Source organism: Podarcis bocagei (genome assembly GCF_964188305.1).
Source record: "Podarcis bocagei genome assembly, chromosome: Z".
Taxonomy (NCBI): domain Eukaryota; kingdom Metazoa; phylum Chordata; class Lepidosauria; order Squamata; family Lacertidae; genus Podarcis; species Podarcis bocagei.
Window position 1 is genome coordinate 3,040,930 of NC_138140.1, and position 15,057 is coordinate 3,055,986.

Genomic DNA, 15,057 nt, shown 5'->3' on the forward strand with positions numbered 1-15,057 from the left:
AATCGTGGATCCCTCTGCATTTCCAACCTTACTATAAGAAGACATTATTTAAAGGATACCCTTCAAAAATCTAAGGGCATATTGGCATTCCTACCACCACACATACATACATGTCCCCTCCCCACCCTGTATCTTGCATTCCCTCCAGCAATTACCGTAAGTGATGGGAGATCACAAATGCAACTAAGGGCAGACAAGGTCTCTAGGACCAGTCAGACTGCTGCATTTTGGATCCTATTCAACTCAGTACATAACAGGGTCATGTACCAGGGGAGGCAGATTCATGGAGCAGAGGTCTAGCCATCATAGCTAACAGCCATTGGCAGGTGGAGCCTCCAGGCAGTATGCCTTTTGAACAGCTACTGCAGGGGCCAGATCATTGATCCACCATGCTCACTGTTGTCTGTACTGACACTCTCCAGAGTTCCAGCTTGTGGCTGTTCCCAGCCCTGCCTGGAGATGCCCAGGATTAAACAGGGGAGGATTTTCTATGCCAAAATAGTTGGCCATTGTACAAAAACAGGATACTGGACTAGATGGACCAGAGTTCTATTCAGCAGGGCTCGTCTTGCACCCTTATGCTTGTTAAATGGAGCCTCCATTTGCAGAGGCAGTCTGCCTCTGAAAGCAGATGCTGGAAAACCAGCGAAAGGAGGCTCTTGCCTTTATGCCCTGCTCATCCTGATTGGCTGCTGGAGGTGTGGGTTTAGGTGGATCTTTGGCCAGATCCAGCAAGGCTCCTCTTAGGATATGTTGTTGTTCTTTGCACACACACCCCTCTCCTGAATGCGTAGGCTTTCCAAGAACTCTGTGATCTTTACAAGTCATGCATCTAGCAGTCCGAAGCATGTATTGTTTTGGAATTTGCAAGAGTCCAAGTCCCAACTCTAGATTTTTCCACCTAAAGGAGGGTGATAAAAAAACAGACTTCTCTCCAGGCTCTTTTGTGGGGGCCTGTCAAGGAAGCGGGGGGGGGGGTGTTGGAGGGGTGGGTGTTCCTGGCTGAAGTTTGACCTACAGATGTGCAGGCTGGGAAATGGGCTGCTCTCTGTTGCTGAGCTCACAATACACTGTTTATGGAAAAATTGGCCTTGTGAATCTTGTAGCTAAATAAGCTCCAGGGGAGCCTTGCTTAAAACCGGGAGGAGAGGCTGGACTGTGGAACAAGGCGGGAGGCATAGATGACTATCAGATGTACAAGGGAACGTGGGCTGGCTGTCGGTCTGAATGTCCCCTTTTGGCTTGGAGTGGTCAGAGGTTATGGGAAAGAGATTTCAAGTGGCGGATGCTGGTCCTGCAATAGGCGGAGCCAATGTACAAACTGTGGAGGCAAAGCAAGCGAGCTGCTCTGAGTTTTTAATTCCCTCCGCCCCTGACTCCAGCCAAACTGCTTTGGAAATCATAGAACTGTAGAGCTGGAAGATATCTGTCATCTAGTCCAAACCCCTGCAATGCAGGTACCAAAAATATATATATGAAGAAGTCTAACCTCCTGCATGAAACCATCACCAATTGCATGCAAACATTTTACACAAATGCCCCGGAGTGTTTGCAAACATTCCTCTCAGGTGTATGGTGTCTGTCATAGAATATTGGCCAACTGGAGCCTGCTTCTGTGAGTTTGGATATAGCTGTCATGAATCTTAAATCTGAATTGGATCTTAAGTTCAATTCCACATCAGCCTGCTATTTGTTCTTTAAGTTCTCATGAAAATTTATTGGTATTTTAATGCCAATTTCTGCTAATATATTCATCTTTATACACAGCTTTGCCCAACATTTTTTTTTTTTGCAAAGCACATCTTCTCTAATGTTTGGCATCTTGGATGTCACTGCTACGAATACAGGCACACTGTTCCACACACTTTACCCAGTCCTATGCAATTTTGTGCACATTGCTGGACTGGAGGAGGATGGCATTGCAAAATTCAGAGGAACATAAATTTTGGAGGATGGCTGTGTTTTTGTCTGCATATTTTTCGAGGAAGCAGAAATTAGGCAGGCTCACCTTTAAAGGTGATCTGGATGGAATTTCTCCCCCATCCTGAATAGTTGTCAAGGCAGAGCCAGGCACTACTAGGGTAAGTGAGGTGCCAGGACTTGTTTGGAAGGAAACTGAAGCAGCGTTACCAGTTACAAGGCATTTTTTGCTTGCTCTGGATACTGTCATGTTGTCTGGGCAGCCTCTTTAGGACAATCAAGTTATTGCTTGAATGCAAACCGGCGAGTCTCGCCCTAGAAAATTAACTGCCCTTGAGGTGTGTATTAAGTAATCAGAAGGCATTAAGGAAAAAAAACCTTTTGCAAGAATCTCCACCAGATTTTTGACACAGAACTGGATCGTCCAGGTTCTCTGCAAAGTGGAGGGTGAAAGGCTGGTGCTGTGTGTGCATTGTTGCAAATTTGAGAACGTTATCCTAAGAAGAGTCCTGCAGCAGCTGGATCAGACCAGAGGGCCCCATCCAGTCCAGCATCCTCTTCTCACAGTGGCCAAACAGAGGCTCATTATGGGATGTGTGAAAGCAGGGCCTGAATTCAACAGCGGCTCGCTCCCCACTTGCAATTCCGAGCAACTTGTACTGCCTACAATACAGTGGCGTAGCGTGGGGGGGTGCAGGGGGGGCGGCCGCACCGGGCACAACGTCTGGGGGTTAGGGGGCGCAAATCCCCGGCTAGGGGGTGCAAATTACTTGCCTTGCCCCGGGTGCTGACAACCCACGCTACGCCACTGCTACAATAACAATGATGGGTTTAGTTTGGATGTAATCTGAGGGGTCCCTTATAGCCCTGTGATTCTTGGCTACGTTTTGTTCATCAGGAGAGGTTTTAGAGAACAAGGAAGCCCTCTAGGGATTATCTTGCTGGTTCTGAGACAGTGTTCAGCTGCCCTGGCTTTTGACATGGAAGCATGTTCCATCAACAGATGGGCTCTTCTGAAAGGTCATTTGGGAACCAGAGAATCATAGAATTGTATTATTGTTGATGACTTCTGGGAGGAAGGAATGGCAGTTCAGCTGTCTCTCTGTTAGCTCAGTCTTCTGGTGTAGGGAAAGCAGACTGAGAGGTTTTTTGCTCATCGTACTAGAAAGAAACATTTTACCACCCCTGGCGGGAATGCATTCCAATATGAGGGTTTTGGTCTGATGCGCATAAGGAACTGCTGCTGGTGCTACAGGTGATAATACAGAATTATTTTTGCTGTCTATGTTTATGGGGCATAACAAAGATATCAGGTCTAAGGACTTGATTCCGCATTTGCTAATTGCAGCTGGATGAGCCGCCACTTGACACAGGTAAGATTTTGATAACCTAAACTTACCATCCTGGTACAGAAGGATTTGGACTTTAGCAACAGCAGAGAAAATGATGCAGCAAATCAGCTTTATGCAAGGAAAAGGAAAACCACAATAATTTTGCCTGTTTTGTAAGTCAGCCATTTTTGTAAGTCAAAGACTTACAAAACACACAACAATGGCAGTTATGAACATTTGGCAACTTTAATATACTTAATGTGAACTCTGGAACTGTTTGATCTTTTATTCTTTGAGGTCATGGTGTGCCTTGTCCTTTTCTTGCATTTCCCCCCATTTTAATTTCTATTTTATTGTTTTTCTTTTGGATAAATAAACCGGGGAATCCAATGCAGGTGAATGTTGGAAGATTATGGACAGACAAAAGAGAGTAGTTGTCTCAGGGCAAAGTTAAACTTAAACTCTGAACTTCCCTCCCAGAAGGAGGATGGCTTTAAAATGGGGGGGGGGGTGCGCACAAATTCATAGAGGATCAGACTCTCAGAGGCAACCAGCCACAATGGCTGTGTTCTACCTCCATTGCCAGAGGCTGCATGTCTCCAAATGCTGGGACTTGCAGGTAGGGAGGCTGCATGTCTCCAAACGCTGGGACTTGCAGGCAGGGAGGCTGCTGTTATGCCGAGGTCCTACTTGTGGGCTTCCCATTTGGCTGGCCACTATGATAAGATGATGCTGGCTCAGATCGGCCATTGGCCTGATCTGTGAGGGTTCTTCTTCTGACATCCTCATGTTCCTGAGTCAGACTACCGTTCCACCCAGCCAACCATTGTCCCTACTCTGCCTGGCAGTGATTCTCCAGGGCGGTGAGCAGAGAGAGCAATTTCCAGAGCTGATGCAGACATTGAACATGGGACCTCTTCTGCTTGCAAAGCATGTCATCTGCCACTGAGTGCTAGCCCCAAATGAGGGCTGGCAATCATGAGCTGGCACCACTGGAAGCTTCCCAATGCCCACACCTCCAAAGGGGGGCCGCTGCCTCTCATTGTTGCTGCCTGTTTCTCACTCTGAAGTAGCACAGGAGGACCCAGAAGGTGAGGAGGGCCCTTGCCATCTCTGAGCTTTTCTGTGGACTGGACAGCATCAGTGGGGGGAGGTTCACCTAGGAAGAGCCCACCCATCTCAAAATCTGGAGCTGGCCCTGTCCCAAATCCCGCTAATGGAGCTGGTTCTAGATGCCTTGGCAGTGTGGTTTTATCCTGAGAGGTCAAGAGAGGGAGTTTTCCAGATGGCTTTGCAAGGCTTCGGTCTCCATATCACTAGTTGACAGAGAAGAGCCTTCTTTGCACCCTTGGGTTCCGTGGGGCAGGCTCATTGCCTTGTGGAGCTGGACAATAGCCAGCCGCCACCATCCTTCAGTGGCAAAGCACAAGCTGCTATTTCATTCCATTGTGCGCTGTTACTTGTTGGAACGTGAAGGCTTATCTCCCTCCCATTTAATAATGCTTTTTGTTTCTTTCATGTAGAGCACTTATGTCTCAAGTGCTTGTGCTTGCTGGCCAGAAAGGCTCTTTTCTTTTCTTTTTGTGATATGATACTTTATTTAGAATTCAACATTAACAAAGAAAAAAAAAACCCACAGTAGTTGCTACATCAATTCCTTTACAATTAACCAATTTTAACAATATATAAATAGTAATAAAAAAATTACATAACATCACTTTTTAACTTACGGAGGTTTTCATATTACACTTTTGTCTCTTTCTTAACATATCAAAAAGAGAAAGACCAAGAAGGGAAACAGAAAGAAAGAAAAAAGAAGAGAAAGAAGAAGGGGGAGGGAGGGAGGGGGAGGGAGAGGGGGGGGGAGAAGAAAAATAAAACAGAGCTCTCAGAGTAGCTGACACACACTCAGTTAAAACTAGACAGTCCGTGTCCACAGGCTTGCAGTCTAAAGAACAGAATATAAAGGACAAGGGGGTGGGAATCAAACTCAGGCGCCAACTCTTAAACAGTTGTTCCTGTAATGACCAAATGCTGGCGCTGTTCAAGGGAAGGATGTGCTTAGTGCAGCTGGTCTTTGGCAAAGCATCCCATCTCTCCTGCTGAGGCAGCCTGATGGAATGGCTGCCCCAGGGGATGGCTGAGGGAGAGGAGGAAGGAATGTGTGTCCAAGGGTTACGTTCATGCTGATAGTATGAGTAGTAGTAGTAGTTGTTGTTGTTGTTGTTGTTGTTGTTTTCTTAATGGGCCAGGGCAGTTTTCTGTGGTTCCATGAACAAAAGCCTGCGGCCCTCCTGATGGCTGTGTTGGCAGGGGCTGATGGGAGATGTAGTCCAAAATGGCGGTGGGTGGGTGGGGACTCCAAGTTGGCAAAGGCTGGAAGAAACCTGCCCATTTGACTCGGGAGCAAGCCCAAATACAGAAGAGCAACCAAGTAGTGAAGTATTGGGTTTCTGATCTTATGCTGTAAGATTCCCAAGAAATGTTTATTGTTGGGTAGCTAAATAAAATAATAGAATCTTAGAGTTGGAAAGGACCGCAGGGGTCATCTAGTCCAATCCCTGCAATGCAGGAACCACAGCTAAAGAATCCCTGACAGGTGGCCATCCAAACTTTCTTTGAACATCTCAACTGAACTGTTCCATTGTCAAATGGGCCTTACTGCCAGAAAGCTCTTCCTGGTGGTTAGCCGGCATCTCCTTTTTTGTTGTTTAAATCCATTGGTTTGGGTCCTCCCCTCCAGAGCAGCAGAAAACAAGCTTGCTCCCTCCTCCCTGTAGATATTTGAAGATGGCTATCTTGTCACCTCTCAGTCTCCTCTTTTCCAAGCTAAACATACACAGCACCTTCAGTCACTCCTCATAAGCCTTAGTTTCTAGACCCTTGATCATCTTGGTTGCCCTCGTCTGCACAACTTCCAGTTTGTCATAGAATCATAGAATCATAGAGTTGGAAGAGACCACAAGGGCCATTGAGTCCAACCCCCTGCCAAGCAGGAAACACCATCAGAGCACTCCTGACATATGGTTGTCAAGCCTCTGCTTAAAGACCTCCAAAGAAGGAGACTCCACCACACTCCTTGGCAGCAAATTCCACTGTCGAACAGCTCTTACTGTTAGGAAGTTCTTCCTAATGTTTAGGTCAATATCCTTCTTAAATTGTGGTACCCAGATCTGGACGCAGGACTCCAGGTGTGGTCTGACCAAGGCAGAAGAGAGCAGGACTAGTACTTCCCTTGATTTGGATGCTTCTATTGATGCAGCCTAGAACTGCATTGGCCTTTTTAAAATTTTTGGTTACTTTGAGTTGCCAGCAGCATTCTGCTGCCTGTGCCTTACAAAGTTCAGCTGATACAACAGCAGCAAAATTGAGCCAGTGGGTCTCTTCCTACATTCCCATATGCCCCACAGGACAGATAATCTGAATTTCTGAGAAGGGGGAAACAGAAGGGTTAACTGGGAAGAAAATGCTCAGATGCTTCCGGTTGCTCCCTAGCATGCCCCTACAGGCAGGGACCTCTCTTTTTTTAAGCGATCTGTTCCTTTGATGGTAGCTTTCTAAATAAATAATAGTTTATCTTTCTGTGTAAGTCTTTAAGTTGCCAATAATGCAATTGTGGCAAAATCTTGAGGGCCGTTCTTCTAAGTGGGGAGGGCAGTTTGAAGCAAGTGCATTTCATTATGTATTCTTCTGATCAGGGAGAATGATTTGATGCAGATGCACTTGATGATAGAATTGTAGAGTTGGAAGAGACCCAAAGGGTCATCTAGTCCCACTGCCTTCTTTCTACCCGGCCTTTTGGCAGACATTGCTGAACTTTGCCATCTGGGAATGGATCTGAGATTGCCTGGCAAATAGAATCTCTCCTACCCCCTCCAAGCTTCTAATCATCACCATCATAATTTATTATTTATACCCCGCCCATCTGGCTGGGCCTCCCCAGCGACTCTGGGCGGCCCTCAACAAAGTATCAAAACACAGTAATGCATCAAACATTAAAAGCTTCCCTAAACAGGGCTGCCTTCAGATGTCTTCTAAAAGTCTGGTAGTTGTTCTTCTCTTTGACATCTGATGGGAGGGCGTTCCACAGGGCGGGTGCCACCACCGAGAAGGCCCTCTGCCTGGTTCCCTGTAACTTGGCTTCTCGCAGTGAGGGAACCACCAAAAGGCCCTCAGCGCTGGACCTCAGTGTCCGGGTAGAACGATGGGGGTGGAGACGCTCCTTCAGGTATACTGGACCAAGGCTTATCAGTGTCCTTCCTATCCCACTTGACATAAAACTGGTGAGGGCACCTGCACGGTAGTGCCTGCTAACTCAGGGGGCTATCAGGGAGTTGTGAGTTCAGCACCACATTCTGGTTGCATGGCTTTGGTGTGTCAAAGGCCCGTGCACCACACAAGGAAATTCTCTGGGCAAACGCCCTCCACTTCCCAAACAGTTTAACACCAAGTAGTAATAATAATCAATTATTCCCTTGCTGTTCTTGTGCTCATCGCTTCTCTCTTAGCTTCAGGATTCCTCACCTGTAATATAGGTGTGTGGATCAATTCAGGGGCATTGTTGCCCCGCCCTCTTTTTCAGTGGGCACTGGATCCCTTGCCCCTTCATCCCTTCAGTGGTGCAACTCCTGCTTTGCATAAAAAGCTCACAAGTTCAGCCTCCAGTGGCCTCTCTAGGCAGTGCTAGGAATCTCCCTGCCTGATGAGTCCCTGCCAGTCAGTGTAGGCAATACTAGCTGTATGGACTGCATAGTCTAATTATTGACAGTGCAGCATAATTTTTTTATGCCCTCATGAAAACTCAACAGTGTCTTAGTACTCCTTTCTCCTTAATATATCCATTTCTGTATGCAGTTTCCCTAATACAATGCATTTTGTTTTGTACGTTACAATATGAATTACTTAATGTGAACTTCCCCCTGATATACAGTGGTACCCCGCAAGACGAACGCCTCGCGAGACGAAAAACTCGCAAAACGAAAGGTTTTTTCGTTTTCGAGTTGCCTCGCAAGACGAATTTCCCTATGGGCTTGCTTCGCAAAACGAAGCTTGCCCCGGGGACAGCGGGTCTTCTCTTTTGAAGCAAGGGGCGGCCGGGAGATCGCTTCTCCCCACCGCCCCTTGCTTCAAAAGAGGTCCGGGGGCAGCGAGAAGTCCTCCGCTGTCCAGGGCGATTTTAAAATGCCGCCCGCCAGCATTTTAAGATCGCCCGGACAGCGGAGAAGTCCTCCGCTGTCCCATGGTTTTTTAAAATGCTGGGGGTGAGAAGAAAAGCCCTTGTCCCCCCCCCCAGCCTTCAGAAGAGGTCCGGGGACAGACTGTCCCCGGACCTGGTCTGAAGGCGGTTTCCCTAGGAACGCATTAATTGATTTTCAATGCATTCCTATGGGAAACCGTGCATCGCAAGACGAAAAAACCGCAAGACGAAGAGACTTGCGGAACGAATTAATTTCGTCTTGTGAGGCACCACTGTATGCATATTTGTGCATGGTTTTCACTCTGGCCTTTTTGATTGGCCAAAAGGCTGCGCTGCAGGATTCAGGGCAACAGAGGTTCTGATGCACAGCTCTGTTTCGGTTCCCTTCTTGCTTCGGGAAATGTGAATTGGGTAGGTTTGCATTTACATGAGGACCGAATTCCTTTTGCATCTCTCATTGGTGATGGGTGTTCCCCTTCTCCACCCCCTACAGAAGCCTTGTGTGTTTCAGTTCCCTGTTCTTCATGGGCATTTGGTGGGGTTTGCCTTGGCAAGCAGGAGGGAGAAGAAAGGACCTATTTATAGAATGGCTGTTCAGTCCATAGATGGTCAAAAGGACAGGAACCGTTGAGAACCCTGCCGTTCTCCTGCCATGGTCTGTTTTGAGAAGGAGCTGTGGGTCTCTCTGCTCAGGTGACAGCTGAATCTTTCCTGACGCTCTCTGGCAAAGAGCAAAGTCCAGGATATCAGCTCTGAAGTGAGTAGCCTTGTAATCCCTGTATGGAAATCCTGCACTTGAAGCACAGTTAAGTGTGGGCAAAACTCAGTTTGCATTTTAAAAGACAGGGGTGTGGCGGCTCCATTCCCCATCCCAAACCAACAGGAGTCCTGTCGCTTAAACCAAGGTATATGAGAGCTGCCTGCTGGTATTCAGAAGAGGGGCGGTGGCACTTTGCATGTGCTCAGAGGCTACTTCCCTTGCTCAGAGAAACACAATGGGATCCAGCCCCCAGGGGATCCACATTCAGTCCTGGTTCCTTTCTGTGTGTACATTTGGAAAGCTTTTACCTATAGCCTCCCTAAATTAAATTAAATTAAATTAATTAATTCAAATTCAATTAATTAATTCTAATTTAATTAAATAAATTATATTTATTTTATATATTCATTAGTATTTTTTTAATCCTACCATCACTCTTGGGGCTGCATGCATAGTTTTCATAGAACCATAATGTTAGAAGGGACCCCAAGGGTCATCTAGTCCAACCCCCTGCAATGCTGGGGTCTCAGCTAAAATATTCATGACAGACGGCCATCCAGCCTCTGTTTAAAAGCCTCCAATGAAGGAGAGCCCAGGAGGTCATCAGGTACCCACTTCACTTCCTCACATCAACCCTGCAAGGTAGGGGGCGAGAGAGAAAATGAGTGACTGTCCTAAATGTCACCCAGTGAGTTTCATGATTGAGGGAGGGACAGTAACAGTAAGGGGGTGGGCTTTTAGGGGATAAACACCACCCAGGAATTATACTTACCCCCAAACACCTTTCTTAATTTTTATTTTCTCTCACCATTTGCTCCTAAACTGGAAGTGAAAGAGGCTCTGCAAGGCAGGGAGGAGGACTGAACCCAGAGATTGCTCTTCCACCGTGGTTGAAAATGTACCGTATTTTTCGCTCTATAAGACACACTTTTCCCCTCCTAAAAAGTAAAGGGAAATGTGTGTGCGTCTTGTGGAGCGATCCCTCTTGCTCTCCTGGCTTCAGGGATAGCCACGCAAAGCCTCTTGAGCGAAGAGGGAGCTCTCCTGCCTCTTCGCTCAAGAGGTTTTGCATTGCTTTCTTGTCATCCTCCTCTAAAAACCAAGCTCGTCTTATGGTCAGGTGCGTCTTATAGAGCAAAAAATATGGTAATATTTATGAGAACAGAAGGAGAGCCGGCTGGGTCCGGCCAGGGGCCCCTCCAGCACCCTGTTCTCACAGTGGCCAACCAGATGGCCCAATGGAAAATCCTGAAAGGATCTGAGCGCCAAAGCCCCCTCCCCTTCTGTGTCCCCCAGCAATTGGCATTATTCAGAAGCATTCCTGCCTCTGACGGTGGAGGCAGAGTAGAGGCATGGTGTCTTGTAGCCTTTGATAGTCCTCTTCTCCTCCTCCTCCATGAATTTGACTGCTCCTTTTTTTAAAGCCACCCAGGTTCGTAGCCCCCACTGCCCCCTGCAGGAGGGAGTTCCACAGTTGGACTTTGCACTGCGTGAAGAAGGACTTTCTCTTATCTGTCCTGAACCTTCCAGCATTCAGCTCCATCGGATGTCACGAGTTCTAGCATTACAAAAGAGACAGGGAAATGCATAGCTTTCCCCATGCTATGCATCGTTTCATAAACTCCAATCATTTTCTCCTCTTGTAAGGTGTTAAATATAATACTTAGCCATTGAGCAGGGGCTCAATGGCACACCCATGCCTGCTGCCTCTTGGCATAGCTGTCAACATTTCCCTTTTTTAAAGGGAGATTCCCTTATTCCGAATAGGATTCCTCGCAAGAAAAGGGAAAAGTTGACAGCTATGCCTCTTGGTTGGGTCGGACAGGTGGGTTTTTCCTCTTGCTGGATCTTCACAACAGCCCTGTGAGGTGGTTTAATTTGTGAGGCAGAGAAGCCTCTTATCAAGAGTCACGTTTTGAGTTTCAGGGCTTGGCCATCTGTAATCCAGAGTTCCTTCTGACGCTAACACCCCCCCTTCTCTGTTTGTGCCCAGTATGGAATTGTCTTGGATGCCGGATCTTCCCACACTGCCATGTTCGTGTACAAGTGGCCTGCAGACAAGGAGAATGACACTGGGATCGTTAGTCAGCACAGCATGTGCGATGTAGAAGGTAAGTGTGGCTTGTGCGCACTTAGGCATCCCAGCCTTCAGGGGGCGCTCTACCTTTACTGCAGCTCCCATCATGCTGTTAACAGAATGGGAATGCATTGTAGAATTGGGGTGTTGGGGCATCTGGCTGGCAGCTTACCTTTAAAAATCATTTTGAAATTAGAGGGTTCTGTCTGCAATTAGAGGCAAGAACGGTTTGTTGGCAAGTTAAGGTACTGCAGGTCCTAGGTTTCGCAAGCTGCAAGCAGATTACCTTAAATCTTAGCTGGTCAGCTGGTTAGGCTTACGAAAGATCTGCTTGTTGCCACAGCCTGGAACTTGTTAGAGGATCCTCCTTTAGCTCAGAGCCACATGTCTCTTTTCTGCACCAAGGAAACCTATTTTCTCAAAGCAGAATTAAGTCTCACTTTAATTACGCAATTAAAATTGAAGCGATGGTCTGCTCTTGTCCTTGAAAAGCTCTCTGGCGCAGTGACAGAAAATGACCTGCCCCAGGAGAAAGCAACCTCCTGCATTTCTATCTGAGGGGAGATAGGAGAGAGCAGTGACTCATAGAGGGGCAATGGGAACTCTGGTCAGAAATTGCCATTCTTCTTAATAGGGCTCAAATTGCCTCTGAGTAAGTGATGTGGCAGAATTACCTGCAGCCCTGATTGGAAGACACTTGCAAAGATGCAGTAGACAATGGCCTCTCCTGGTCTGCCCCGCAGAGGACCTTAAGGTCCATGAATAACCATAGTTTAGAGGTCCCGGGCCCTAAGGAAGTCAGACTATCCTCCACCAGGGCCAGGGCCTTCTCAGTGATGGCTCCAACCTGGTGGAATGCTCTGTCCCAGGAGACCAGGGCCCTGCAGGATTTCACTTCCTTCCACAGGGCCTGTAAGACAGAGCTATTCCGCCTGGCTTTCAATTTGAATTTAGCCTGATCTTTTATTCCCCTTCCTTCCCTCCCCTTTTTATGAAGATTACCGACTCTGGGATCCCACAGCTAATTCTCCCCTGGTCTCCTCACTGGCCCAAGTAGGACTAATTTGGCCAGCTAGCCCTGGGGATCATCTAATGTTTATTGGATGGATTTCCCCCCCCCAAACTGATTTTTGAATTCTGAATTTATTGTTATCCATGTTTTGTACTGTATTTTATGCTATTTTTTTGTTGCATCAATTAAGCGTTTTGAATTTGTGGTTGGCTGCCCTGAGCCCGGTTTTCTGAACCAGGAAGGGCGGGGTATAAATAAAAATTTATTATTATTATTAAGAGCACAACTCTGGGATTCCATCTTGCGCAATGTGGCACTTGTTCCTTCGTGGGTCAAACTGGTGGCGCCTGCCTTGGGAGTGTGTTGTGGCGGCTGGCTCTGATCTGGCCATTGTCTGAGCTTTCCAATCTGGCTTTTGTACAGTGGGCACAAGAGAAGCTGGGTTGGCCAGTCCACCATTTTCTCCCTTTCCCTTTTCCCACGGAGCGCCAGACAAAGAACCAGCCTCGCCCACCTGCTTTGAAATCTTTAGTGCCAACTTCCTTTTCTGTTTTTTAAGGCAATGTGGTCTCTGTTCCAGAGCTGGCATCGGCCGGGCAAATCGCACAAAAGGCCCAGGTGCTTGTTTTCAAAACATAAAATAATATGTCACAATGGGAGGCCAGGCAGAGAGCCAGGTGGGTGCTCTGCCCGTGCCAAACCAACAAATGGTTTTGGGATCGAGAGGGTGGCTCAACAGGGCGTGATTCGGCAATGTAAAGGGCACAAGTTAATCTCCTGGCCATTTCATGCTGGCTCTACAAAGCTTTGGGGAAAGCTAGGAGGACTTTGGGATGTGGGTGGCACTGTAGGTTAAACCACAGAGCCTAGGGCTTGCCGGTCAGAAGGTCGGCAGTTTGAATCCCCGTGACGGGGTGAGCTCCCGTTGCTTGGTCCCTGCTCCTGCCAACCTAGCAGTTTGAAAGCAAACCAGTGCAAGTGGATAAATAGGTACTGCTCCAGCGGGAAGGTAAGCGACGTTTCCGTGCGCTGCTCTGGTTCACCAGAAGCGGCTTAGTCACGCTGGCCACATGACCCGGAAGCTGCACGCCGGCTCCCTCGGCCAATAAAGAGAGATGAGCACCGCAACTCCAGAGTCGGCCACGACTGGACCTAATGGTTAAGGGTACCTTTACCTTTACCTTTAGGAGGACTTTATCCAAATGGTGGTGTAGTAAATTTCGTCAAACCATGCCACTGTGATGTTTAAGGCAACTTTACTTGCTCAGAGCAGTGGCCACTGGGAACCCACAAAAGTGGAGCCCCCAGCCCCATAAATTACACAGGTTTATACAGAGACATTCCCTCCATATGGTGGGGAGGGCCAGGGGTGCTGTAGCCCTGGGCACATGATTTTGAGGGGGTGCGAGCCAGGCTACCTCACACATGGATCTCTGCCCTGCCTGACGCCAGGGGTCCCTGGGCCCTGAAGCCTGGTCTGGCCTTGCTGCTGGGCCCTCCAGCCCCCTCTCTGAACAGCCACCCAGACAGCGTTGGAGTGATTCTCCTAACGATATCATTGCACACACTCTGCTGACATCTTCTCACATGTAGGCTCCCTATCAATGTGACCTATGGAAGAGTCATAGCTCAGCTGTCAGAGCACCTGCCTTGCAAGCAGAAGGTTGCAGGTTCAATCCCTGCCAGCATCTCAAAGTAGTGAAAAAATGAACCTATACTGCCAATTCTCCTAGTAGACCAGTATGAAGTAAGCAGCACATAAGCGGCACATAAAACGCTACCAAACCATTCTACGTTATAAATCTTATATTAATAATCCAAAAATTGAGAGGACAAGGTACAAGATCTACTACAGAAGCCACAAACAGAAAACTCATTCAAATTGTGTCCAAAAGGAAGATTCAGTCTTTAAAGTTCCTTTAGCCAGGCTCCTGTAGATATCAACAAAGGTAAGTTTGATCAAACGAAGTGTCGGTGATGTTACGTTCAAGGGTTAGATAGCAACGAAGATAAGATATCAACGTTTGATCAAACTTACCTTTGTTGATATCTACAGGAGCCTGGCTAAAGGAACTTTAAAGACTGAATCTTCCTTTTGGACACAATTTGTTTTTTTTTATAAATATTTTTTATTGCTTTTTTCCAGGGTCAATAACATAAACAATATCTCAACAAAAGCGGTTTTACAGAAAGAAGAAAGAAAAAAATAAAAAAGAAGGACATATTCATATTTTCCATACAATTTTTCATGATCTACTGGACTTCCCCACATCCTCCGCCCCCTGCATTCTTTACAATAAAAATGACAGCAAATTGTTACCTTGTTTCATGCGTTTTTTCTTTTTTCGTCTAATTATCTTTAGATTTAGAATACTTGTTATTAATTCACTTTTCCCCATCATCGGTCCTAATATAGAGACATTACTCTAAACTTTAGTTCTTTCATAATTATAACCTAATTTCCACCATTCTCAAATTTAATTACTGAAGCTAATTTCACCAAAACTTAGCAAATTTTCAACATTCATATAACTTATAATATTTTTGTAAATAGTCCTTAAATTTTTTTCAGTCCTCTTCTATTGCTTCTTCTCCCAGGTCTCGGATTCTGCCAGTCATTTCAGCTAATTCCATGTAGTCAATCAGTTGCGTCTGCCACTCTTCCAGCGTGGGTAGCTCTTGTGTCTTCCAATGTTTAGCTATAAGAATTCTTGCTGCTGTTGTTGCATATAAAAAGAAAGTTCTGTCCTTCTTTGACAC

At 46.8% G+C, this 15,057-nt stretch overlaps 1 protein-coding gene across 1 annotated transcript in view; it reads left to right on the forward strand.

Moving 5' to 3' along the window:
• The window catches only part of ENTPD2 (ectonucleoside triphosphate diphosphohydrolase 2), a 45,104-nt gene that overhangs the window by 12,197 nt on the left and 17,850 nt on the right, over nucleotides 1–15,057 (forward strand). Inside the window, exon 2 of the mRNA XM_081179783.1 lies at nucleotides 11,202–11,319. Within this exon, the coding sequence (XP_081035909.1) occupies nucleotides 11,202–11,319 (118 nt within the window). The remainder of the gene's footprint in view (nucleotides 1–11,201; nucleotides 11,320–15,057) is intronic.